Source organism: Rhinoderma darwinii, chromosome 5 (assembly GCF_050947455.1).
Source record: "Rhinoderma darwinii isolate aRhiDar2 chromosome 5, aRhiDar2.hap1, whole genome shotgun sequence".
NCBI classification, from domain to species: domain Eukaryota; kingdom Metazoa; phylum Chordata; class Amphibia; order Anura; family Rhinodermatidae; genus Rhinoderma; species Rhinoderma darwinii.
The window spans coordinates 341,122,651-341,149,570 of NC_134691.1; the positions used below are offsets into that span (position 1 = coordinate 341,122,651).

The window sequence follows — 26,920 nt, forward strand, 5'->3', positions numbered from 1 at the left end:
GTCCTTCCTACTGTCACAGTATGGTTTCTACATCGTAGCAACTCATGGCTGCAGATATCAAATTCAAACCAATTATAACGTTTATTTATCCCTACTCATGTGACAATAAGGTCCCACCCACAAAAAAAAATATGAAAAAATAACTTTGCAATGATCTATCACGGGAGACAACCAATTCTACAATTTTCAATCCCGAATTTCAAGTTGCCCCACTGTGTATTTCATTAATATTTTCCCCCAATACCTCAGATAAAAGTAAAGACCAAATATGAGCACTACATGTTTCATTGACCTCTATGAAAGGACGGATGTGGAATACATTCCTGAAAAATTTATTTAAAAAACACTGGAGCAGTTATCCATAGCAACCAATCAGGTTGCTGCTTTAATTTATCAAAGGATCTCTAAAACATGAGCTGACATCTAATTAGTTGCTAGAGACAAGTGCTCCTTTGTGAGTTTAGAAAACATAAGATCCATATACTCCTTACCTTCCAAATCCAGAAATTGTAAATGAGGCCTTAGGCTGTGTTCACACTGTGCGTTTTTAACTTGCATGTTTTTGTTTGTTTTGGTAGATAATACTCCCACATCCCTTATTAATGGAAGTTCATTAACCTCAACAAAAAAACGTTTGCACTATTTTTTTTTACATGCATTTAAAAGAACAGTAACTGTATAAATAAATAATATAATTAAACAGGAGATAAACTTGTTTGGGGGGAGGGGAGGGTTAGTAAAGTTTAGTGGTTTTAATCTCTTGTAAACAGAGTCGTGGGGGAGAGCTCCTATAGATTCTAGTTGCCTTACAGACATCAGGGACAGGTCAGATCTGAAGTTTGGATTGGAGGGGCTGATCTTCTCGGACACAAAATTCTTAAAATATTTATTGAATAGGAGAATAAAATTAAAGGAAAAGATGATAGTAAGGGCTTATTCACACAAACGTTGTATACGTCTGTGTGACGGACGTTAAAACAATAGCCATCAAAACGGTCGTATGTATTTCAATGGGGCCATTCACACGGACGTTTTATCGGGCCGTGTGAAGGGTCCGTTGAAGAATAGAACATATGCTATTTTCTTCCATTTTCATGGATCCCTCGATAGACTCGAGTCTAAGGAAGATATTGCTTAGATGTTTGTGCTCAAAGTTCAGCTGTTATACAGGCATCATCTTCCGAATTATGTCAATCTCTCAATCGCAGTGTGAATTGCATCCGATTGTCATTTCCCAAAGCCAATAAACTGTGTGAAAGGCCCCAGAAGGGCTGTAGAGTATCTTCTCTAATTAGAGTGTCTGTAGATGACAGGATTTTGTGGTCGATTGCCAAAGATTTAAGGGTGTATAAACTTTTGCAACCAACTTTTGTATTGCTCTACAGCATCTAAAATAAAAAAAACAATAAGCAACTTTGCAGTATTGATCGAAAAGATCCTACCAAATTTGTGTATTCAGCTCTATGGTTACTGAGTGCAAACAAACCCTGCGTGGTCTAATCTTGTATTCATGTGTTCCTCCTGTCTGTTAGTAAGAGGGGCAAAAGGTGTGGGGGTCACAAATGACTGCAGGATCAGACTACACAGCATTTGTTTGTAGTCTATAACTATATTTACTTCTATAACAAAACTTTTGACTATTTACAAAGTTGGTGCCTTGCAAAATTGAATGCGAAAGTGTACAAACCTTTTAAACCGTTAGACTTTTGCAACAGCTACTTCCATATGTCCCCTTACTGTGCCTATGTCACTTTGTAGGCATCACGTGGTCTTATAAAGAGTTACGAAATGCTCATAGAAGTATAATAAATATAGGCTTTATTACGTTTTCAAAATTTAGAGAGAAGCCACGCATTCCTCCGTCTCACACTCTGCCAACTTGGGACACAGAGAACTTGTTATGAAGCCATCTAATAATCGTGTTTGAACTCATCATCTTCTTGAGAGAAACAAATAAATAAAAAGGACTTCTAGTTTTGGAGCCAAAAAAGAAAAAGTGCATTTAAGTGAATTTCATGGCAAACTTTTATAATATGTATAATAGAGCTACTATGGTTGTTTGACATACTGCGGCCGTTACTGCTTTTACTCTAGTCTCTCAAATTAAAGTTTCCAAAGTGTTCTGTACACTATAGGTCCCCAAAACCACATGAATAAAGTAGTGCTGTATGTTAATGGACAAAATGCCGCCTCCTTCTCGGACATCACTTCCTGCTCTGCAGCTATTGGCTGAAGCTGCACCACAGTGACTTCCTGCTCTGCAGCTATGGGCTGAAGCTGCACCACAGTGATTTCCTGCTCTGCCGCCCCCTGCACATAAAACGGAGAGCTGCTTTCTAGTCCAATTGCTTGAGGAAGCAGCTAAAATAGAGCAGCATTACCAGCATCACATGCAGAAGGCGGGCACAGCCGGATGTGTGTAAGGTGCAGCTTCAGCCAACAGCAAACTATGTCAGAGAAGGCGGTGTCATTTTGGCAACGTCAACCGTACAGTCCAGTAACATGCAGCAGTAGTAGTAGTTATTACCGGAGGTGTTAAGCATCATGAGCATACACAGCACCTTGGACCAAAATGAAAGAATTACTGGCCTTGGTACATCACATGACCCGAGTAGCTCCATTATACTATTAAAATGTGACTGTAGTTTCCCTTTAAACAAATACTGAGAGGAGCGTCCTTCATGGCAGATCGGATTCCTTGCCTGCAAATCATTTATCAAGGTTTTCCTTATGCAAAAAAAAACAAAGCCACATAAAATGTTCCGGCTGTTCTGACTTTTCACGCAAGGTGCAGATAACATGTAAAAGGAGAGGGGGCTGCAGGGAGGGAATGGGTTACGATAGGTAGGGTTTATGAAAAACTATTGGCATCTAGCAGCTCATGCAGTGTATTGCCCAGTCAGTCCAATATATAATATATTAAGTCTGCTTTTATTAGCTTTCCTTAAAGGGGTTTTCCATCTAAATGACAATGGTATGGGGAAGGTAGGGGGTTTCTATTGCCAAGCTGCTTTTCTTCTGTTACATCCGGTTGAGCATGATTGCTAGACTTTATACCGCGAGTAATCAGTCTATTTCAGGTCACTTTTAAAAGGAGTTCTCCACTTTGGCCAATCCCCTTTTGTAAGAAGAGTCCCCTGACCATAAGTAGATCACAGTATGTCCTTCTGTTCTCATTGAAATCAATGGGCTGTCCATGCAGTGCACAGATGTGCAAGTCCTCCAGAGACACTCTTTGCAGCCAGTCAATCGTCTGGCCGGTTGTTAGGTGGTCCAGAATTCCATAATTGGGTATTAAAAATTGGTTTTTGTGAACCAAACCGTCCATTTAAGGGGAACCGGCGCTGAGCGAAGGAGAGAAATCTAGCACAAAGCGCTAGATGGTACTCAAACTAAGCTGTTCTGTTATCTAAGAAAAACACACAAACAAAATGACAGTAGCCCAGCCCTAATACATCAAGAAAATCTCGTTACCGTGCTCAACACCCAAATAACCGTAAAAGGTATGAAAACACAAAAGCATATATTGGGTAATAAAGTCAAACACTCAGTCCGGAGATATTAAAGCAATATAAAAAAGACAAATTATTATTACAAAAAAAAAGTACTCTTGGCAGAAAAATTCAAAAAAGAGAATTCACTATTCCCACAAAAAAACCTCACTGGTCAGCAAGAATAACACACACAATTAGAATAAATTCATATAAATTAAATAAGGGACACCAGGCATATAATTCACGCCCTTAATAATATCGATCCATGGTGCATACAATAAATACATTGTACATTTTGAAATATGAATTTTGATAAGGCATTATACATTTTTATATAAAGGTATCTCCAGCTTGACATGATTGCCCAATTTATACTTTTGCGTTTTGTACATATTCCGTTATCTAGTCATAGGATTTTATTATAAATGTAGGTGTAGATCCCTTTTTTAGTAGACCACATTGTGCCTTGTAAAGCTATGGGACAAGTCTACTACATATAATCTCCATCCATTGCAGAAAACACAAGCGTTCAGACATAGACGACCTCGTTGGAGCCCCTATCATAGCACTACAGTACAAATGTGAGTTACAATAGCCCTGAGCTGCCCCCCTGAACCCTCACGGTCTATTCAGTTTTCAGTGCCTGCATGCTCTGCAGATTGTGAACTCGAATATGCGCCAAGAGAGTTCTTCTCTTGTTGAAGCTCCTCTCGCATTGGCTGCATGGGAAGGGTTTTTCGGAGTCGTGCGTCGGTTGGTGGGCCACCAATTGGGTTTTCAAGAAGAAGCTCTCGCTACATTGAATGCACTTGAAGGGCTTATTGTCTGTGTGAACTCCCTCGTGAGTGAGGAACAGGGACTTGTTGTTGAAGCTCTTCTCGCAGTGCCGGCACTTGTAGGGCTTGGGCTTTAGGTGGCACTCCCCGTGGGCTTCCAGGCTGCTGCGGTTGGGGAACAATTTGCTGCAATTGTTGCATTTCTGAGGCTTCCCCCCAGCATGGGTTCTCTTGTGGGTGACGAGGAGGGAATGGTTGTTGAATTTCTTATCGCAGTGGTTGCAATGGTAGGGTTTCCCTTCTTGATGGATGTTGCTGTGATCTTTGAGCAGTGCCGACTTGGAGAAACTCTCTTCGCACAAGGAACAGGGATAGGCGAGTTTTCCAGTGTGGATTCTTTGATGGGCTTCCAGTATGGATTGGTCTCGGAAACTTTTCTCGCAGTAGTTGCACTCATGAGGCTTGTCTTCTAGGGGTAGGCGGGGGCTGCTGCTTCCACTCGAATTTGAACTTTGACTGCTGGATCCACTTGCCATTTGGACGTCAATACAATTGTCAGGTTGGTGCACCCTGCGGTGCTTCAACAGGTCGGTCTTGCAGCCGAAATGGGTGCTGCAGACTTCACACATGTTGTTCTTCGCAGTTTTGTGAGTCTTGAGATGGGCTTCCAAGGAAGAACTGTGCATGAAAAACTTCTCGCAGTAAGAGCAATAATATTGTCTTCGTCTTCTCAGGTTTCTTCCATGGGTAGGAGGAGAGTAATTTCTGTCTTCATCAACATCTTTAGGACTTTCACCTTCCAGCTCCTTATCTGGAAGAACATCATCCCTATGTGACGTTTTCTTCTCATTTTTCGGGTTAGGGTCAACGCAGATGTCAATGGTTTCTGCATGGTTAAGACTATCATCCATTTTCTGTGGATTTCCGACGGCTGCTTTTATGAAGTCTGTTGAAAGTAGAAAAAAAGAAGGTGGTTAATTTGGGGGGGCAGTGATACATGGTGGTGGACAGTGTCAGCGATTGCTCTAGGGCTCGCTCTCACTTTTAACGGGTTTATCCAGAATTGTAAAATTGATGGTCTATCCTTGGGATAAGTCACTAACATTAGATCGGTAGGGGTCTGACTCTCAGCACCTCTGCCGATCAGCTGTTTGAAGGGGCCACAGCGCTCGGCCTGGTTGCGTGTCTATGTAGGGAAGGAGGTGGAAAACTGCAAGTGAGAGCAGAAAGTAAGATCACAGGCTACATCTCTCCCCATGCAGCGACCCCAGGGTAGGGGGGTGTACATAGACTTTTGCACATTATACAGAGGGGAGATGTAATCACCCCATAATCCAATTCAGACCATTTGTCGAATCTGTGACTCGGATGTTCCTGGCGTTTATAACGCAGAGATTTTTAGTCTCTTCGGTTCTGGTGATTATGTGAAGATACGTGCATGTAGACATGAGTGACATGTAGGAACTCTGCACACGTTACGCTGATCTTTAGGAGGTATTAAGCGTCACAGGCTCTGCTTGGGTCATACTTTTATCCACAAACATGACTTTTTATGCATTTTGTACACAACGTCACGTTTTGATGAAAATTGCATGAAGACACCCATATATGATTTGTGAAAATATATGGATATGAGTTTGGGGGGGGGGGGGGGGGGTATGAGATTATATAAATAGGGTTTTCTTTTTTCAAAAGTGTGAAAATTGTCCCAGCAGTGTAAGAGTTAAAGGATAGCTCAGAATAAGGAGCCATGACAAATGACTGACATAATATAATGGGTCCGTAAGATTTCCAGAAAACCCCTATGATAAATGTGCTCCATTGGATTTGCAGGTGAACAAAAAAGGGTGGTCATGAATATACTCACCAGTAACAATCAATAGAGATCACAGCACCGATCTAAATGCCACCTGTGCAAAGAAAGGAGACAGATATTAGACAACGGCCACTGTATACATAAACATAGTACAGCAGATATAAAACATGTCATATCAAACCACATATAGGAAACTTATATTATATCAGCACCCAGTTATCTGAAAAATGTAAATCTGGCATGTAACAAAATAGTGCAATCCTAAACCAGTAGATCATCATGTGACGCAGTATACCATCTGTAGGTGCCAACGTTAATAGCAACATACACTGATTGTCATGTATGTACTTAGACTCCACCAGGAGAATAGTGAGTGCAGCTCTGGAGTATAATACAGGATGTAACTCAGGATCAGTACAGGATAAGTAATGTAATGTATGTACACAGTGACTCCACCAGCAGAATAGTGAGTACAGCCCTGGAGTATAATACAGGATATAACTCAGGATCAGTACAGGATAAGTAATGTAATGTATGTACACAGTGACCCCACCAGCAGAATAGTGAGTGCAGCTCTGGAGTATAATACAGGATATAACTCAGGATCAGTACAGGATAAGTAATGTAATGTATGTACACAGTGACTCCACCAGCAGAATAGTGAGTGCAGCTCTGGAGTATAATACAGGATATAACTCAGGATCAGTACAGGATAAGTAATGTAATGTAAGTACACAGTGACTCCACCAGCAGAATAGTGAGTACAGCTCTGGGGTATAATACAGGATGTAACTCAGGACCAGTACAGGATAAGTAATGTAATGTATGTACACAGTGACTCCACCAGCAGTATAGTGAGTGCCGCTCTGGAGTATAATACAGGATGTAACTCAGGACCAGTACAGGATAAGTAATGTAATGTATGTACACAGTGACTCCACCAGCAGAATAGTAAGTGCAGCTCTGGAGTATAATACAGGATTTAACTCAGGATCAGTATAGGATAAGTAATGTAATGTATGTATACAGTGACTCCACCAGCAGAATAGTGAGTGCAGCTCTGGAGTATAATACAGGATGAAACGCAGGATCAGTAATGTCATGTATGTACACAGTGACTCCACCAGCAGAATAGGGAGTGCAGCTCTGGAGTATAATACAGGATATAACTCAGGATCCGTACAGGATAAGTAATGTAATGTATGTACACAGTGACTCCACCAGCAGAATAGTGAGTGTAACTCTGGAGTATAATACAGGATGTAACTCAGGATCAGTACAGGATAAGTAATGTATGTACACAGTGACTCCACCAGCAGAATAGTGAGTGCAGCTCTGGAGTATAATACAGGATATAACTCAGGATCAGTACAGTATAAGTAATGTAATGTATGTACACAGTGACTCCACCAGCAGAATAGTGAGTGCAGCTCTGGAGTATAATACAGGATGTAACTCAGGATCAGTACAGGATAAGTAATGTAATGTATGTACACAGTGACTCCACCAGCAGAATAGTGAGTGCAGCTCTGGAGTATAATACAGGATATAACTCAGGATCAGTACAGGATAAGTAATGTAATGTATGTACACAGTGACTCCACCAGCAGAATAGTGAGTGCAGCTCTGGAGTATAATACAGGATGTAACTCAGGATCAGTACAGGATAAGTAATGTAATGTATGTACACAGTGACTCCACCAGCAGAATAGTGAGTGCAGCTCTGGAGTATAATACAGGATATAACTCAGGATCAGTACAGGATAAGTAATGTAATGTATGTATACAGTGATTCCACCAGCAGAATAGTGAGTGCAGCTCTGGAGTATAATACAGGATATAACTCAGGATCAGTACAGGATAAGTAATGTAACGTATGTACACAGTGACTCCACCAGCAGAATATTGAGTGCAGCTCTGGAGTATAATACAGGATATAACTCAGGATCAGTACAGGATAAGTAATGTAATGTATGTACACAGTGACTCCACCAGCAGAATAGTGAGTGCAGCTCTGGAGTATAATACAGGATGTAACTCAGGATCAGTACAGGATAAGTAATGTAATGTATGTACACAGTGACTCCACCAGCAGAATAGTGAGTGCAGCTCTGGAGTATAATACAGGATATAACTCAGGATCAGTACAGGATAAGTAATGTAATGTATGTACACAGTGACTCCACCAGCAGAATAGTGAGTGCAGCTCTGGAGTATAATACAGGATGTAACTCAGGATCAGTACAGGATAAGTAATGTAATGTATGTACACAGTGACTCCACCAGCAGAATAGTGAGTGCAGCTCTGGAGTATAATACAGGATATAACTCAGGATCAGTACAGGATAAGTAATGTAATGTATGTATACAGTGATTCCACCAGCAGAATAGTGAGTGCAGCTCTGGAGTATAATACAGGATATAACTCAGGATCAGTACAGGATAAGTAATGTAACGTATGTACACAGTGACTACTTTATTAGAGACACCTGCCCTTTCACGACTGGAGATTCCCTGTATGGAAATTAGATGCAGCATAAAAATCAAATGAGAAAATGTTTTCGTTGATCATTTTGAGTGTGAATCCACATTAGAATGGGAAAATCAAGCAATCTGAGCAGCTTCAAATGAGGATCGTGCTGGACTAGCAGGGTCCAGTATTTTAAAAACTGCCAACCTTGTGGGGCTTTTACATGCAACAGTGTCGAGAATATACCGAGAGTGGAGATCAAGGAAAAACATCCAGCAAAAGGGGATCCTGTGGACAAAAACAACCTGCTGAGAGGGCTCAGAGGAAGAGATGAACCCCTTCCCGCCGCAGACCTTTTTCAGATTTTAATTTTCGTTTCTTCCTCCCCACATTCCAGAAGCCATAACTTTTTTATCTTTCCCTCGATATAGTACAATGAGGGCTTGATTTTTGCGGGACGAGTTGTAGTTTTTCGTAGCACCATTTATTGCGCCATATAATGTACTAGGAAACAGGGAAAAATTATTTGTTTGGTAGAAAATGAAAAAAACAGCGATTCCTCCATGGTTTTTTGCACGCCATTTTTACGCAATTCACTGTGCAATTAAAACAACATGTTAACTTTATTCTGTGGGTCAATACGATTACGGCGATACCAAATCAATAGTTTTTTCTATATTTTACTACTTTTACAAGTAAAAACCTAAGTGTAAAAAAGAAAATTTATTTTGTGTCGCCAAATTCCGAGAGCCGTAACTTTTTAATTTTTCCGTCGATTATGTGGTATGAGGGCTTATTGTTTGCGGGATAAGCTGTAGTTTTTAATAATACCATTTTGGTGTACATGCGACGATTTGATCACTTTTTATTTCATTTTTTGTAGATTAGGTGACCAAAAAATAGACAGACAATGTCGTTTAGTTTTTTTTACGGTGTTCACCGTGCAGGTTAAATAACGATATATTGGAATAGTTCAGACTTTTACGGATGCGGCGATACCAATTATGTTTATTTACTATGCTCTAGGGGGAAAATGGGAAAAGGGGTTTTTTTTTTAACTTTAAAATTTTTTTTTACATGAAAAAAAACCATTTAACTAATTTTAACTTTTTTTATTAGTCCCCCTAGGGGACTTCAACCAGCCAGAGGCAGAGCTTAATAGGTGCACAAAGATGGTGGACCTGGGGGCCTTCATTAGGCCCCCTGGCAGCCATAGTAACCATCGCCCCCCCCCCCCCGCGATTGCGTTGCCGGGGGCGCAATGACTTGTCCGAGGGGGTCGTCCCCCTCTTTCTAACGATTTAAGTGCTGCGCTCGCTATTGGCCGCGGCATTTAACGAGCGGGATCGCGCTCGAGCGTGATGCCGCTCGTTACTCTGAGGTGACAACTGTAACAAACAGCCGACACCAGCATCATATGGAGCGGGTTCACTCAGTGAGCCCATTCCATACTTCCCCCTACCCGACTTTGGCGTATGGATACGTCAAATGTCGGGAAGGGGTTAAGAATCGTTCTGACTAACAGGCGGTGCACAGCCAAGCAAATTGCAGCAGAATATAACGCTGGTGCGATAACATGTCCAAATGCACAACTAATCGTTACTCAGTACGGATGAGCGATAACAGAGGACGACCAGTTCCAGTGCCACTGCTGTCTAAGGGAAACAGAAAGGAGAGACTCCAGTGGGCAAAAGAAGCGCAAAAATTGGATCACTGATCAGTGGCACAACATTCCCTGGTGAGATAAATGCAGATGTCTGTTGTACCATGCCAATAGGAGGGTCAAAATTTGTCAAAAGCAGAATAAATTGATGAATTCTCTCAGTTGATTGTAAAAAGTTTAGGTTGGTAGAACCTTGGCACACCCTTGATCCTCTGAGACCAGTGGAAGGAATTTGATCAAAATGGATTATCAAAGAATTACGGCCAAGTTCATTCCTTCATGGCCGCCTTTTTTTTTAGGACACAATAGCGGCACCTGCGAGGAGCGATCCTGTCCGCATGGGCCAATATTCCTGCAGAACCATTCCAACACCTAGTTGAATCTATGCCACAACCGACTGTTACGCTTCTGAAGGCCAAAGGAGTTCCAACACGCTACTAGATGGTTGTCTTTAAGAAGGCGGTCAGTGTATTCATCTACACGATATACTATAAATGCCTGATAGATGGGGGTCCTAATGAAAAAACGAAGGTCCACTGACCCTCATTCTACAATTTAAGGTGGCAAACAGCAAGCACACCCAGTTGGAGCATGAATTCAGTGGCTTGCATGTCCTTGGGACATCCACCACTCAGACTTATGGCATATCCCTTAAAAAGCGGGAGAAAGACAATTTGTTATAGGGAATCCTGCAGCCTCCAAGACTGCTCTGAGGTCTCTGTAGTTGGAAGATTCCTGAGATATTTGTTGAGGCCAATCACCCTTAAAAGTTTGGTGATTTTTGCAGGCACCCCAGCCTCTCTTGCAGACGTGTAATAAGAGAGTGGATAGGTGTCTGTATCTATAGGGTTCCCTTCAGATTTTTTTTAGTGAAAGCCACAAATTTAGGGATGATTTTACTAGAAGGGATAGAACATTTTTTCTTCTCTAGAGATAAAGGGTTTTGTCCCATTTTGACAATATTAGGGTCTGCAATGGTCGCGAATGGGCCGGTCTCCATGAAACCCAAGACAAACATTGCTTCTCTTCAAGTTTTTTGAAAGAGCATATATTCTTTTTATTGGTAGAGCTGTTTTTGCCGGAGGAAGAAAGAAAGTCTGTTTCTTTGAGTCCAGGAGAACTCCCAAAATGACCTTTTCAGTGGATGGTTGAAGGTCGGATTTTTCCACATTTAGGATCCATCCAAGATTTTGAGGAGTCTGGCAGGTCTTCTACAGATGAAAATGGAGACTGGGCAAGAGTCTTTTTTTTTTTTAATCTGTGGCTCTCTCAAAAATCTCTTCTAAGGCAGGGCCAAATACATTTCCTACAAATGGAATGCCACATAATTTGGTTTTTGAAATGCCACCCATCCAAATCTTTAACCGGAATGCCCTTCTAGCCGAGTTGGAAAAAGCTGCACCACGGGCAGCGATTCGAACAGAATCAGCTGAGGCATCTACCAGAAACCCTGTGGCCAGTGATAGTAAGGGACGAAATCTCAAGATGTCTTCTCTGGACGTATCTTCTGATAGATGGATCTGTAACTGGTTCAACAAGCGAAACATAGATCTAGTTGCACAGGTAGAAGCCATATTCGCTTTTAGGAGGACAGCTGAAGTATCCCAAGCCTTCCTTAGTAAGCCCTCTGCTTTTCGGGCCATGGGATCATTAAGCTGGGAAACCTCATCAAATGGGAGAATGGTCTTCTATCCCACTTTGGCTACTTGGACATCAACCTTAGGTGGTTCATCCCAAGTATTGAAAATATATAACCCCAGCACTCACAGAGGTACGCAAAAGATCCAGATGCAAACAAATTTAAGTTTTATTGCAACAAAAGATGGTAAAGTTGAGGTGGAAAGCGACTTGGTAAAGTCCGCCGGATATTGTGACACACAGGGAATATCCGGCGGACAACCCATACCAGTGATATCGTCTTACAGCGACCGTGACAAAGGCCGAGGTTCGGCCGAAACGTCTTTACCAAGTCGCTTTCCACCTCAACTTTACCATCTTTTGTTGCAATAAAACTTAAATTTGTTTGCATCTGGATCTTTTGCGTACCTCTGTGAGTGCTGGGGTTATATATTTTCAATATTGTGGGATTCTCGTCCCTACCTTACTAGCACCACGCCAATTGATTGAGGAGTGCATCCCAATATCTATTTTTGTTCATCCCAAGTAGACATAATTTCTTCATCAAAAGGGAAGCAGTCTTTCATTTCTCACAAAGTGCCCAACTTCTTTTCAGGGTCTAAACATTCATTTTTTTAAATCAATTTATTTAGGTTATCATGAACCGGAAAAAACTATTTCTTCTTTTCCCCCAGACCAGCAAATCCTTTTAATCCTGAACAGTTTTTACGTCCGGAATTTCTTCAATACTCATAGTTGCTTGACCTAGCCATGATTAAGAGCACAGCTAGTGCTTGAAACGCGTAGGCTAAATCTATTTGCCACATACCACCACCTTGTCTCTCCTCCTGGTGTTTCTTTAAAGCTTCTTGTTTGCTTATTTTCAATAAAGTGGAAACCGAGCGTTTCCGAGTTACACCACGAATCGCTGGATCTTCTTGTTTTTTCTACTCATAGTTGCTCTTATGACTTGAAAAAGTTAATTTATATATTCAGAGGAAAAATATTTTTTTTCCTGAGACTGGGCTGGTCCTATTGACAGGATAGGTGATCATTTTCTGATAGTTGGGGGGTCCCAAACCCCCAGATCCTTCTCACTAGATTGCGGTGAGAACATTGACGGGAGCGGCGGGTGATCTGCGCGCTGCCGCTTCATTCAAAGTCCACAGTAATGACGAACAGCCGAGTCCAGCGCTTGGCTCATTCCATCATTCTCGTAGACGGTGAATGATGAGGCGGGCACACGCTCCACCGCCGTTCCATTGAAGCTCCTCCTCATTGCGGAGGGGTGAAGTCAGGATAGGCGATACGTTTCTGGGAATACCTCTTAAACGTTTTAATAAAAAAATAATTACTGTGCAGTGCCCAGACTTCTTCATATAAACCCATGACCAGTATGTAGAACGCACCTCACACAGGGTCGGACAGACAGCAGAGGACCCCGGGTAAGAACAGTATATGGGCCCATTGCCCTCCAATATCTCACCACCTTATGTCCATCAGTGAAGCCCCTTGCACACGACCGTATAAGTCGTTTCCATTCATTTCTACGCCCCGGACACCTTCCCGTATATTTGCGGGAAGGTGTCCGGGGCGTAGACAGCCGCCACAAAAGATAGGACATGGCCTATCTTTTCTTTGTATGGGAGCATGGGCCAAAAAATGTGGTGATTATGGGCACGGCCGTGTGATGAGGCATCACTACTAACCCTAAAATGCATTAACTTAGGCATTTACATGCAATCTAATAGACAGAAGGCGGCTTTAGGGTGACTTTGGGCCCCCTTACCCTGTTGCACCAATGATATATCCACCCCCGACCTCACAGCGCGCTATAGTCCACCACTCACCGTCGGCGGAAATTGACAAACAGAACCTTCTTGTGATCATGTCCCTGCAGATGTGTATACAGCACAGGCCCAGCCGGACTAAACTTCTCAGAGGGCGGCCATAGTGATTACTGCGGGTCGCTGTATGCGTCACCCAATCACAGGTCATACCCAACTCTAAGGGCACCCACACACGTAGCAGAATTGTGGCAGATTCATCACGAACTTCACCGCTTCTACAATAAAAAGAGTGAAACCCGAGGTGAACATCCCGAACAGAACGAGGATTTGATAGGTAACTAAACGTTCGACAAACTTCTGACATGTCAGACGTTTTGATTGGTGGGGGTCCGAGCGCGGAGACCCCACCGATCGCTAAAACGAAGCGGCAGAAGTGATCGTGTGAGCGCTCAGTCGCTTTGTTTGGCTTTTTTCGTTAATCAAAGTACGGACTCAATAGAAAGTCTATGAGCCCGAACCCCGATACGTCGGCTTTCAGGAAAAAGCCGAACAGACACGAAGCGGCTCAGCGCTCACTTCTGCCGCTTCGTTTTAGCGATTGGTGGGGGTCCCGGCGCTCGGACCCCTACCGATCAAACCTTCTGACAGGTCAGTAGTTTGTCGAGCGTTCAGTTGCCCTTTATAGATACGTAGCATGCTCTAAATTTTATGCGGAAAATAGTCAGCGGCACGTGGGTGAGATTTGTTAAATGTCGTCAGCCGGTCGTGGAAAGGGAAGAGTCGAATAAACGAAATGGAAGGAATGTAATTGTTAAAATATACTTTATTAACGCGCATTAAGAAGAATTTGATTTTCGATATCTTAAAATGTATTGATCTGGTCTCCAGCAGAAAAAAATCTCACCCACTTTCCTGCAGCAGTCTCTGCGTATTTTCCACCCACAAATCTACTACGTGTCTGTGCCCACCCCGAGACGGGAACCGGTGGATCTCTACAGAAGTACCGGGATGGTAGAGGGTTAATCCCATCGCCAAGATCGGTCCTCACTTTGAGTTCGGTGTGGGGTCCGATTGTACAGAGGGTGGTCGAAGCGCCGCAGTACATGGGAAAACAGTGAAGGGGTCACAGTGCTGTAACCCCTTCAATCTCAGGATCGGTGGGGTCCCGGCACTCGGACGCCCATCGATCGCAAAGCGATGACCTATTTCAGCCTCACGTCAACACTTTCTGCGATGAGAATAGCCCTTTAAGGTGTTTATACAAAGATCCCGGCAGCAACAGGTAATATGGATCGGATGAAGACGGAGCGGATCAAGGTCAGACCGATATAAACCTGGAGCGGATCACATGTGTAATGCTAGCGGAGGGGGGGGGCATGTTTAATGCTAGCGGAGGGGGGGGGGCATGTGTAAGACTAGCGGAGGGGGGGGCATGTGTAATACTAGCGGTGGGGGGGGGCATGTGTAATACTAGCGGAGGGGGGGGGGGCATGTGTAATACTAGCGGGGGGCATGCATTACTACAATGGAGGCCTGAGGCTGCATCATTATTATTATGGGGGGCCTGAGGCTGCATTATTATGGGGGGGGTCTGAGGCTGCATCATTATGGGGGGCCTGAGGCTGCATCATTATTATTATGGGGGGCCTGAGGCTGCATTATTATGGGGGGTCTGAGGCTGCATCATTATTATTATGGGGGGTCTGAGGCTGCATCATTATTATTATGGGGGGTCTGAGGCTGCATTATTATGGGGGGTCTGAGGCTGCATCATTATTATGGGGGTCTGAGGCTGCATTATTACGGGGGGTCTGAGGCTGCATCATTATGGGGGTCTGAGGCTGCATCATTATTATTATGGGGGGCCTGAGGCCGCATCATTATTATTATGGGGGGGTCTGAGGATGCATCATTATTATTATGGGGGGGTCTGAGGCTGCATTATTATGGGGGGTCTGAGGCTGCATCATTATTATTATGGGGGGCCTGAGGCCGCATCATTATTATTATGGGGGGTCTGAGGCCGCATCATTATTATTATGGGGGGTCTGAGGCTGCATTATTATGGGGGTCTGAGGCTGCATTATTATGGGGGGTCTGAGGCTGCATTATTATGGGGGTCTGAGGCTGCATTATTATGGGGGTCTGAGGCTGCATTATTTTGGGGGGGCATGAGGCTGCATTATTATGGGGGGGCATGAGGCTGCATTATTATGGGGGGCATGAGGCTGCATTATTATGGGGGGTATGAGGCTGCATTATTATGGGGGTCTGAGGCTGCATTATTATGGGGGGGCATGAGGCTGCATTATTATGGGGGTCTGAGGCTGCATCATTATTATGGGGGTCTGAGGCTGCATTATTATTATGGGGGTCTGAGGCTGCATCATTATTATGGGGGTCTGAGGCTGCATCATTATTATGGGGGGGCATGAGGCTGCATCATTATTATGGGGGGGCATGAGGCTGCATTATTATGGGGGGGCATGAGGCTGCATTATTATGGGGGGCATGAGGCTGCATTATTATGGGGGGTCTGAGGCTGCATTATTATGGGGGTCTGAGGCTGCATTATTATTATGGGGGGTCTGAGGCTGCATTATTATGGGGGGGCATGAGGCTGCATTATTATTATGGGGGTCTGAGGCTGCATCATTATTATGGGGGTCTGAGGCTGCATCATTATTATGGGGGTCTGAGGCTGCATCATTATTATGGGGGTCTGAGGCTGCATCATTATTATGGGGGTCTGAGGCTGCATTATTATGGGGGGGCATGAGGCTGCATTATTATGGGGGGGCATGAGGCTGCATTATTATGGGGGGGCATGAGGCTGCATTATTATGGGGGGCATGAGGCTGCATTATTATGGGGGGTCTGAGGCTGCATTATTATGGGGGGTCTGAGGCTGCATTATTATGGGGGTCTGAGGCTGCATTATTATTATGGGGGGGCATGAGGCTGCATTATTATGGGGGGGCATGAGGCTGCATTATTATTATGGGGGTCTGAGGCTGCATCATTATTATGGGGGTCTGAGGCTGCATCATTATTATGGGGGTCTGAGGCTGCATTATTTTGGGGGGGCATGAGGCTGCATTATTATGGGGGGGCATGAGGCTGCATTATTATGGGGGGCATGAGGCTGCATTATTATGGGGGGTCTGAGGCTGCATTATTATGGGGGTCTGAGGCTGCATTATTATTATGGGGGGTCTGAGGCTGCATCATTATTATGGGGGGTCTGAGGCTGCATCATTATTATGGATGGGCATGAGGCTGCATTATTATGGGGGTCTGAGGCTGCATTATTATTATGGGGGGTCTGAGGCTGCATCATTATTATGGGGGTCTGAGGCTGCATCATTATTATGGGGGGTCTGAGGCTGCATCATTATTATGGGGGGTCTGAGGCTGCATCATTATTATGGGGGTCTGAGGCTGCATCATTATTATGGGGGTCTGAGGCTGCTTCATTATTATGGGGGTCTGAGGCTGCATCATTATTATGGGGGTCTGAGGCTGCATCATTATTATGGGGGGTCTGAGGCTGCATCATTATTATGGGGGGTCTGAGGCTGCATCATTATTATGGGGGGTCTGAGGCTGCATCATTATTATGGGGGTCTGAGGCTGCATCATTATTATGGGGGTCTGAGGCTGCATCATTATTATGGGGGGTCTGAGGCTGCATCATTATTATGGGGGGTCTGAGGCTGCATCATTATTATGGGGGGTCTGAGGCTGCATCATTATTATGGGGGGTCTGAGGCTGCATCATTATTATGGGGGGTCTGAGGCTGCATCATTATTATGGGGGGTCTGAGGCTGCATCATTATTATGGGGGGTCTGAGGCTGCATCATTATTATGGGGGGTCTGAGGCTGCATCATTATTATGGGGGTCTGAGGCTGCATTATTATTATGGGGGGGTCTGAGGCTGCATCATTATTATGGGGGGGTCTGAGGCTGCATCATTATTATGGGGGGTCTGAGGCTGCATCATTATTATGGGGGTCTGAGGCTGCATCATTATTATGGGGGTCTGAGGCTGCATCATTATTATGGGGGGGGGTATGAGGCTGCATCATTATTATGGGGGTCTGAGGCTGCATCATTATTATGGGGGGTCTGAGGCTGCATCATTATTATGGGGGTCTGAGGCTGCATCATTATTATGGGGGTCTGAGGCTGCATCATTATTATGGGGGGTCGGAGGCTGCATCATTATTATGGGGGGACTGAGGCTGCATCATTATTATGGGGGGTCTGAGGCTGCATCATTATTATGGGGGTCTGAGGCTGCATCATTATTATGGGGGTCTGAGGCTGCATCATTATTATGGGGGTCTGAGGCTGCATCATTATTATGGGGGTCTGAGGCTGCATCATTATTATGGGGGTCTGAGGCTGCATCATTATTATGGGGGGTCTGAGGCTGCATCATTATTATGGGGGTCTGAGGCTGCATCATTATTATGGGGGGTCTGAGGCTGCATCATTATTATGGGGGTCTGAGGCTGCATCATTATTATGGGGGTCTGAGGCTGCATCATTATTATGGGGGTCTGAGGCTGCATCATTATTATGGGGGTCTGAGGCTGCATCATTATTATGGGGGTCTGAGGCTGCATCATTATTATGGGGGTCTGAGGCTGCATCATTATTATGGGGGTCTGAGGCTGCATCATTATTATGGGGGTCTGAGGCTGCATCATTATTATGGGGGTCTGAGGCTGCATCATTATTATGGGGGTCTGAGGCTGCATCATTATTATGGGGGTCTGAGGCTGCATCATTATTATGGGGGGGTCTGAGGCTGCATCATTATTATGGGGGGGTCTGAGGCTGCATCATTATTATGGGGGGGTCTGAGGCTGCATCATTATTATGGGGGGGTCTGAGGCTGCATCATTATTATGGGGGGGTCTGAGGCTGCATCATTATTATGGGGGTCTGAGGCTGCATCATTATTATGGGGGGGTCTGAGGCTGCATCATTATTATGGGGGTCTGAGGCTGCATCATTATTATGGGGGTCTGAGGCTGCATCATTATTATGGGGGTCTGAGGCTGCATCATTATTATGGGGGTCTAGGCTGCATCATTATTATGGGGGTCTGAGGCTGCATCATTATTATGGGGGTCTGAGGCTGCATCATTATTATGGGGGTCTGAGGCTGCATCATTATTATGGGGGTCTGAGGCTGCATCATTATTATGGGGGTCTGAGGCTGCATCATTATTATGGGGGTCTGAGGCTGCATCATTATTATGGGGGTCTGAGGCTGCATCATTATTATGGGGGGTCTGAGGCTGCATCATTATTATGGGGGGGTCTGAGGCTGCATCATTATTATGGGGGTCTGAGGCTGCATCATTATTATGGGGGGCTGAGGCTGCATCATTATTATGGGGGTCTGAGGCTGCATCATTATTATGGGGGTCTGAGGCTGCATCATTATTATGGGGGTCTGAGGCTGCATCATTATTATGGGGGTCTGAGGCTGCATCATTATTATGGGGGTCTGAGGCTGCATTATTATGGGGGGGGTCTGAGGCTGCATCATTATTATGGGGGGGGGTCTGAGGCTGCATCATTATTATGGGGGGGGTCTGAGGCTGCATCATTATTATGGGGGGGGGGTCTGAGGCTGCATCATTATTATGGGGGGGGGGGGTCTGAGGCTGCATCATTATTATGGGGGGGGTCTGAGGCTGCATCATTATTATGGGGGGGGGGGTCTGAGGCTGCATCATTATTATGGGGGGGGGGGGTCTGAGGCTGCATCATTATTATGGGGGTCTGAGGCTGCATCATTATTATGGGGGGGGGGGGTCTGAGGCTGCATCATTATTATGGGGGTCTGAGGCTGCATCATTATTATGGGGGTCTGAGGCTGCATCATTATTATGGGGGGGGGTCTGAGGCTGCAGGTATCTATCACACACAGTTCCCGCCTCCCTCATGTCCCCCTGCAGCCTCCACATATACCCGGCCTCCAGCTGCGGTCTCTCTTTCTCACAACCCTCCGTTCCCCAAGTCTACGCCGCCCCCAAACCTCAGCCTCCTCACTAGATCCCTCCACTGCTTGTCAGGCCTTGCTCCCGCTCTTTATTCAGGCGGACGCCCCGACACCCGGCATTGCGGCGCTAGAGTCCGGGGAACAAGATTCTGTGCGACAAGCGGCATCTCCCGGTCACCCACCCGGCGAACGGCGTCCTCGGAACACAGGGGCGATGATGATGATGATAAAGATCAGATAAAGCGGCAGCAGCGATAGAAAGGTCCGGATGTGACGACACAGCACGTAACCTGCGGCGTGACGTCACCCCATGCCCCGCCCCCCGCAGCTCTGTGTGTGAGGAGACTGAGGCGGCGGCCCCGGCCCCACACAGGGGAAAGTGACTGAAATAACGAGGACACGGTCACCGCATAATAATAACACTGATAATTATATAATGTCGTGATAGTACAAGAACACAGCGTGTAAGAAGACAACAACCCCCAGTATATGTAATACTATCACACCAGTCATCCATTATATCACTATAATAACCCAGCAGTCACCAGTTATATCCCTATAATAGTATAATAACACAGCAGTCACCTGTTATATCACTATAATAGTATAAGAACACAGCAGTCACCAGATATATCCCTATAATAGTATAATAACCCTGCAGTCACCAGTTATATCCCTATAATAGTATAATAACCCAGCAGTCACCAGATATATCCCTATAATAGTATAATAACCCAGCAGTCACCAGTTATATCACTATAATAGTATAATAACCCAGCAGTCACCAGATATATCCCTATACTAGTATAATAACACAGCAGTCACCAGGTATATCCCTATACTAGTATAATAACACAGCAGTCACCTGTTATATCCCTATAATAGTATATAACACAGCAGTCACCTGTTATATCCCTATAATAGTATAATAACCCAGCAGTCACCTGTTATATCCCTATAATATTATAATAACCCAGCAGTCACCAGGTATATCCCTATACTAGTATAATAACACAGCAGTCACCTGTTATATCCCTATAATAGTATAATAACCCAGCAGTCACCAGATATATCCCTATAATAGTATAATAACCCAGAAGTCACCAGATATATCCTATAATAGTATAATAACCCAGCAGTCACCAGTTATATCCCTATAATAGTATAATAACCCAGCAGTCACCAGATATATCCCTATAATAGTATAATAACCCAGCAGTCACCAGATATATCCCTATAATAGTATAATAACACAGCAGTCACCGGTTATATCCCTATAATAGTATAATAACACAGCAGTCACCTGTTATATCCCTATAATCGTATAATAACCCAGCAGTCCACCAGATATATCCCTATAATAGTATAATAACCCAGCAGTCACGAGTTATATCCCTATAATAGTATAATAACACAGCAATCACCAGTTATATCCCTATAATAGTATAATAACCCAGCAGTCACCTGTTATATCACTATAATAGTATAACACACCAGTCACCAGTTATATCACTATAATAGTATAATAACCCAGCAGTCACCAGGTATATCCCTATAATAGTATAATAACCCAGCAGTCACCAGATATATCCCTATAATAGTATAATAACACAGCAGTCACCAGTTATATCCCTATAATAGTATAATAACCCAGCAGTCACCAGATATATCCCTATAATAGTATAACACAGCAGTCATCCATTATATCCCTATAATAGTATAACACAGCAGTCACCAGTTATATCACTATAATAGTATAATAACCCAGCAGACACCAGTTATCACTATAATAGTATAATAACCAGCAGTCACCAGTTATATCACTATAATAGTATAATAACCCAGCAGTCACCAGATATATCCCTATAATAGTATAATAACCCAGCAGTCACCAGTTATATCCCTATAATAGTATAATAACCCAGCAGTCACCAGATATATCCCTATAATAGTATAACACACTAGTCACCAGTTATATCACTATAATAGTATAATAACGCAGCAGTCACCAGTTATATCCCTATAATAGTATAATAACCCAGCAGACACCAGTTATCACTATAATAGTATAATAACCCAGCAGTCACCCGTTATATCACTATAATAGTATAATAACCCAGCAGTCACCAGGTATATCCCTATAATAGTATAATAACCCAGCAGTCACCTGTTATATCACTATAATAGTATAATAACCCAGCAGTCACCTGTTATATCCCTATAATAGTATAATAACCCAGCAGTCACCAGGTATATCCCTATAATAGTATAATAACCCAGCAGTCACCAGTTATCCCTATAATAGTATAATAACCCAGCAGTCACCTGTTATAACACTATAATAGTATAATAACCCAGCAGTCACCCGTTATATCCCTATAATAGTATAATAACCCAGCAGTCACCAGGTATATCCCTATAATAGTATAATAACCCAGCAGTCACCAGTTATCACTATAATAGTATAATAACACAGCAGTCACCGGTTATATCACTATAATAACCCAGCAGTCACCTGTTATATCACTATAATCGTATAATAACACAGCAGTCACCTCTTATATCACTATAATAGTATAATAACCCAGCAGTTACCTGTTATATCCCTATAATAGTATAATAACCCAGCAGTCACCTGTTATATCCCTATAATAGTATAATAACCCAGCAGTCACCAGTTATATCACTATAATAGTATAACACACCAGTCACCAGTTATATCACTATAATAGTATAATAACCCAGCAGTCACCAGTTATATCACTATAATAGTATAATAACCCAGCAGTCACCGGTTATATCACTATAATAACCCAGCAGTCACCTGTTATATCACTATAATAGTATAATAACACAGCAGTCACCTGTTATATCCCTATAATAGTATAATAACCCAGCAGTCACCAGTTATATCCCTATAATACTATAATAACCCAGCAGTCACCTGTTATATCCCTATAATAGTATAATAACACAGCAGTCACCTGTTATATCCCTATAATAGTATAATAACACAGCAGTCACCTGTTATATCCCTATAATCGTATAATAACCCAGCAGTCACCTGTTATATCCCTATAATAGTATAATAACCAGCAGTCACCAGGTACATCCCTATACTAGTATAATAACACAGCAGTCACCTGTTATATCACTATAATAGTATAATAACACAGCAGTCACCAGATATATCCCTATAATAGTATAATAACCCAGCAGTCACCAGGTATATCCCTATACTAGTATAATAACACAGCAGTCACCTCTTATATCACTATAATAGTATAATAACACAGCAGTCACCTCTTATATCACTATAATAGTACAATAACCCAGCAGTTACCTGTTATATCCCTATAATAGTATAATAACCCAGCAGTCACCAGTTATATCACTATAATACTATAATAACCCAGCAGTCACCAGTTATATCACTATAATAGTATAATAACACAGCAGTCACCTGTTATATCCCTATAATAGTATAATAACACAGCAGTCACCTGTTATATCCCTATAATAGTATAATAACCCAGCAGTCACCTGTTATATCCCTATAATAGTATAATAACCCAGCAGTCACCTGTTATATCCCTATAATATTATAATAACCCAGCAGTCACCAGGTATATCCCTATACTAGTATAATAACACAGCAGTCACCTGTTATATCCCTATAATAGTAGAATAACCCAGCAGTCACCAGATATATCCCTATAATAGTATAATAACCCAGCAGTCACCAGATATATCCCTATAATAGTATAATAACCCAGCAGTCACCAGTTATATCCCTATAATAGTATAATAACCCAGCAGTCACCAGATATATCCCTATAATAGTATAATAACCCAGCAGTCACCAGATATATCCTTATAATAGTATAATAACACAGCAGTCACCGGTTATATCCCTATAATAGTATAATAACACAGCAGTCACCTGTTATATCCCTATAATCGTATAATAACCCAGCAGTCACCAGATATATCCCTATAATAGTATAATAACCCAGCAGTCACGAGTTATATCCCTATAATAGTATAATAACACAGCAATCACCAGTTATATCCCTATAATAGTATAATAACACAGCAGTCACCTGTTATATCACTATAATAACCCAGCAGTCACCTGTTATATCACTATAATAGTATAACACACCAGTCACCAGTTATATCACTATAATAGTATAATAACCCAGCAGTCACCAGGTATATCCCTATAATAGTATAATAACCCAGCAGTCACCAGATATATCCCTATAATAGTATAATAACACAGCAGTCACCAGTTATATCCCTATAATAGTATAATAACCCAGCAGTCACCAGATATATCCCTATAATAGTATAACACAGCAGTCATCCATTATATCCCTATAATAGTATAAACACAGCAGTCACCAGTTATATCACTATAATAGTATAATAACCCAGCAGACACCAGTTATCACTATAATAGTATAATAACCCAGCAGTCACCAGTTATATCACTATAATAGTATAATAACCCAGCAGTCACCAGATATATCCCTATAATAGTATAATAACCCAGCAGTCACCAGTTATATCCCTATAATAGTATAATAACCCAGCAGTCACCAGATATATCCCTATAATAGTATAACACACTAGTCACCAGTTATATCACTATAATAGTATAATAACGCAGCAGTCACCAGTTATATCCCTATAATAGTATAATAACCCAGCAGACACCAGTTATCACTATAATAGTATAATAACCCAGCAGTCACCCGTTATATCACTATAATAGTATAATAACCCAGCAGTCACCAGGTATATCCCTATAATAGTATAATAACCCAGCAGTCACCTGTTATATCACTATAATAGTATAATAACCCAGCAGTCACCTGTTATATCCCTATAATAGTATAATAACCCAGCAGTCACCAGGTATATCCCTATAATAGTATAATAACCCAGCAGTCACCAGTTATCCCTATAATAGTATAATAACCCAGCAGTCACCTGTTATAACACTATAATAGTATAATAACCCAGCAGTCACCGGTTATATCCCTATAATCGTATAATAACCCAGCAGTCACCAGATATATCCCTATAATAGTATAATAACCCAGCAGTCACCAGTTATATCCCTATAATAGTATAATAACACAGCAATCACCAGTTATATCCCTATAATAGTATAATAACACAGCAGTCACCTGTTATATCACTATAATAACCCAGCAGTCACCAGATATATCCCTATAATAGTATAATAACCCAGCAGTCACCAGATATATCCTTATAATAGTATAATAACCCAGCAGTCACCAGTTATATCCCTATAATAGTATAATAACCCAGCAGACACCCGTTATATCACTATAATAGTATAACACACCAGTCACCAGTTATATCACTATAATAGTATAATAACCCAGCAGTCACCAGTTATATCCCTATAATAGTATAATAACCCAGCAGTCACCAGTTATATCCCTATAATAGAACCGATAAAAACACAGGGACATATACAAAACCACCGAAAAAGGCCATACTTACAAATGAACGCAGCCAGGTCAGAAATGCTGATGAAAGGGCGAGCAGGTGTTTTAAATAATAATAGCCACTCCCACTGGTCTTGAGGGGAGTGGTGTGTGGTGCATGGGATGTGTAGTAAGAAATAATAAATGAATAGTGTGTGTGCAAGTGTAATACTATAAGTGAAATATAGGGGGCAGTAATAAATGAAGTGCCTCAATAGAAATAAATGGATAATGGGGTGCAAGTGAGTGAAACATGGAGGGATAGTGTGTACGTCATGAGGCACAACGTGTATAGCCAGGTAGAAGCCTATTTGTGACGCCTTGATAATTCATAGAGCGGGCTACCCTGCTTGCTATGCCAAACAACAACACACCACTCGCAAGTCTGGGGATCCTTGTCGTGGATTGCGAGCTTGCGTCCTTTTGGCCAAAATGATTACCAATACCCCAGGTATTATTCATTATTATGTATATTCGCTTCTCTTGGACACAGCCGGGTCTTTGATGCTGGGAGAGCATGGTGTGTTGTTGTTTGGCATAGCAAGCAGGGTAGCCCGCTCTATGAATTATCAAGGCGTCACAAATAGGCTTCTACCTGGCTATACACGTTGTGCCTCATGACGTACACACTATCCCTCCATGTTTCACTCACTTGCACCCCATTATCCATTTATTTCTATTGAGGCACTTCATTTATTACTGCCCCCTATATTTCACTTATAGTATTACACTTGCACACACACTATTCATTTATTATTTCTTACTACACATCCCATGCACCACACACCACTCCCCTCAAGACCAGTGGGAGTGGCTATTATTATTTAAAACACCTGCTCGCCCTTTCATCAGCATTTCTGACCTGGCTGCGTCCATTTGTAAGTATGGCCTTTTTCGGTGGTTTTATATCCCTATAATAGTATAATAACCCAGCAGTCACCAGGTATATCCCTATAATAGTATAATAACCCAGCAGTCACCTGTTATATCACTATAATAGTATAATAACCCAGCAGTCACCTGTTATATCCCTATAATAGTATAATAACCCAGCAGTCACCAGGTATATCCCTATAATAGTATAATAACCCAGCAGTCACCAGTTATCCCTATAATAGTATAATAACCCAGCAGTCACCTGTTATAACACTATAATAGTATAATAACCCAGCAGTCACCTGTTATATCCCTATAATAGTATAATAACCCAGCAGTCACCAGGTATATCCCTATAATAGTATAATAACCCAGCAGTTATCACTATAATAGTATAATAACACAGCAGTCACCTCTTATATCACTATAATCGTATAATAACACAGCAGTCACCTCTTATATCACTATAATAGTATAATAACCCAGCAGTTACCTGTTATATCCCTATAATAGTATAATAACTCAGCAGTCACCTGTTATATCCCTATAATAGTATAATAACCCAGCAGTCACCAGTTATATCACTATAATAGTATAACACACCAGTCACCAGTTATATCACTATAATAGTATAATAACCCAGCAGTCACCAGTTATATCACTATAATAGTATAATAACCCAGCAGTCACCGGTTATATCACTATAATAACCCAGCAGTCACCTGTTATATCACTATAATAGTATAATAACACAGCAGTCACCTGTTATATCCCTATAATAGTATAATAACACAGCAGTCACCTGTTATATCCCTATAATAGTATAATAACACAGCAGTCACCTGTTATATCCCTATAATCGTATAAT

The 26,920-nt window shown here is 42.5% G+C and overlaps 1 protein-coding gene across 2 annotated transcripts; it reads right to left on the bottom strand.

The window, feature by feature from the left end:
• Positions 1-1,801: 1,801 nt before the first annotated feature.
• LOC142653087 (uncharacterized) lies at positions 1,802-19,917 on the bottom strand. 2 transcript variants are annotated; one of them, XM_075828796.1, is made up of 4 exons: positions 19,834-19,910; positions 13,687-13,901; positions 6,138-6,180; positions 1,802-5,216 (listed from the first exon to the last, which is right to left on the bottom strand). In XM_075828796.1, exon 4 carries the CDS (start codon positions 5,179-5,181, stop codon positions 4,120-4,122), a length of 1,062 nt encoding a protein of 353 aa, XP_075684911.1. In that variant the 5' UTR covers positions 5,182-5,216; positions 6,138-6,180; positions 13,687-13,901; positions 19,834-19,910; the 3' UTR covers positions 1,802-4,119. The 2 variants fall into 2 exon arrangements, with proteins under 2 accessions (XP_075684911.1, XP_075684910.1); XM_075828795.1 differs by lacking the exon at positions 13,687-13,901 and having other exon boundaries at positions 19,834-19,917.
• Between the last annotated feature and the right edge of the window lie 7,003 nt (positions 19,918-26,920).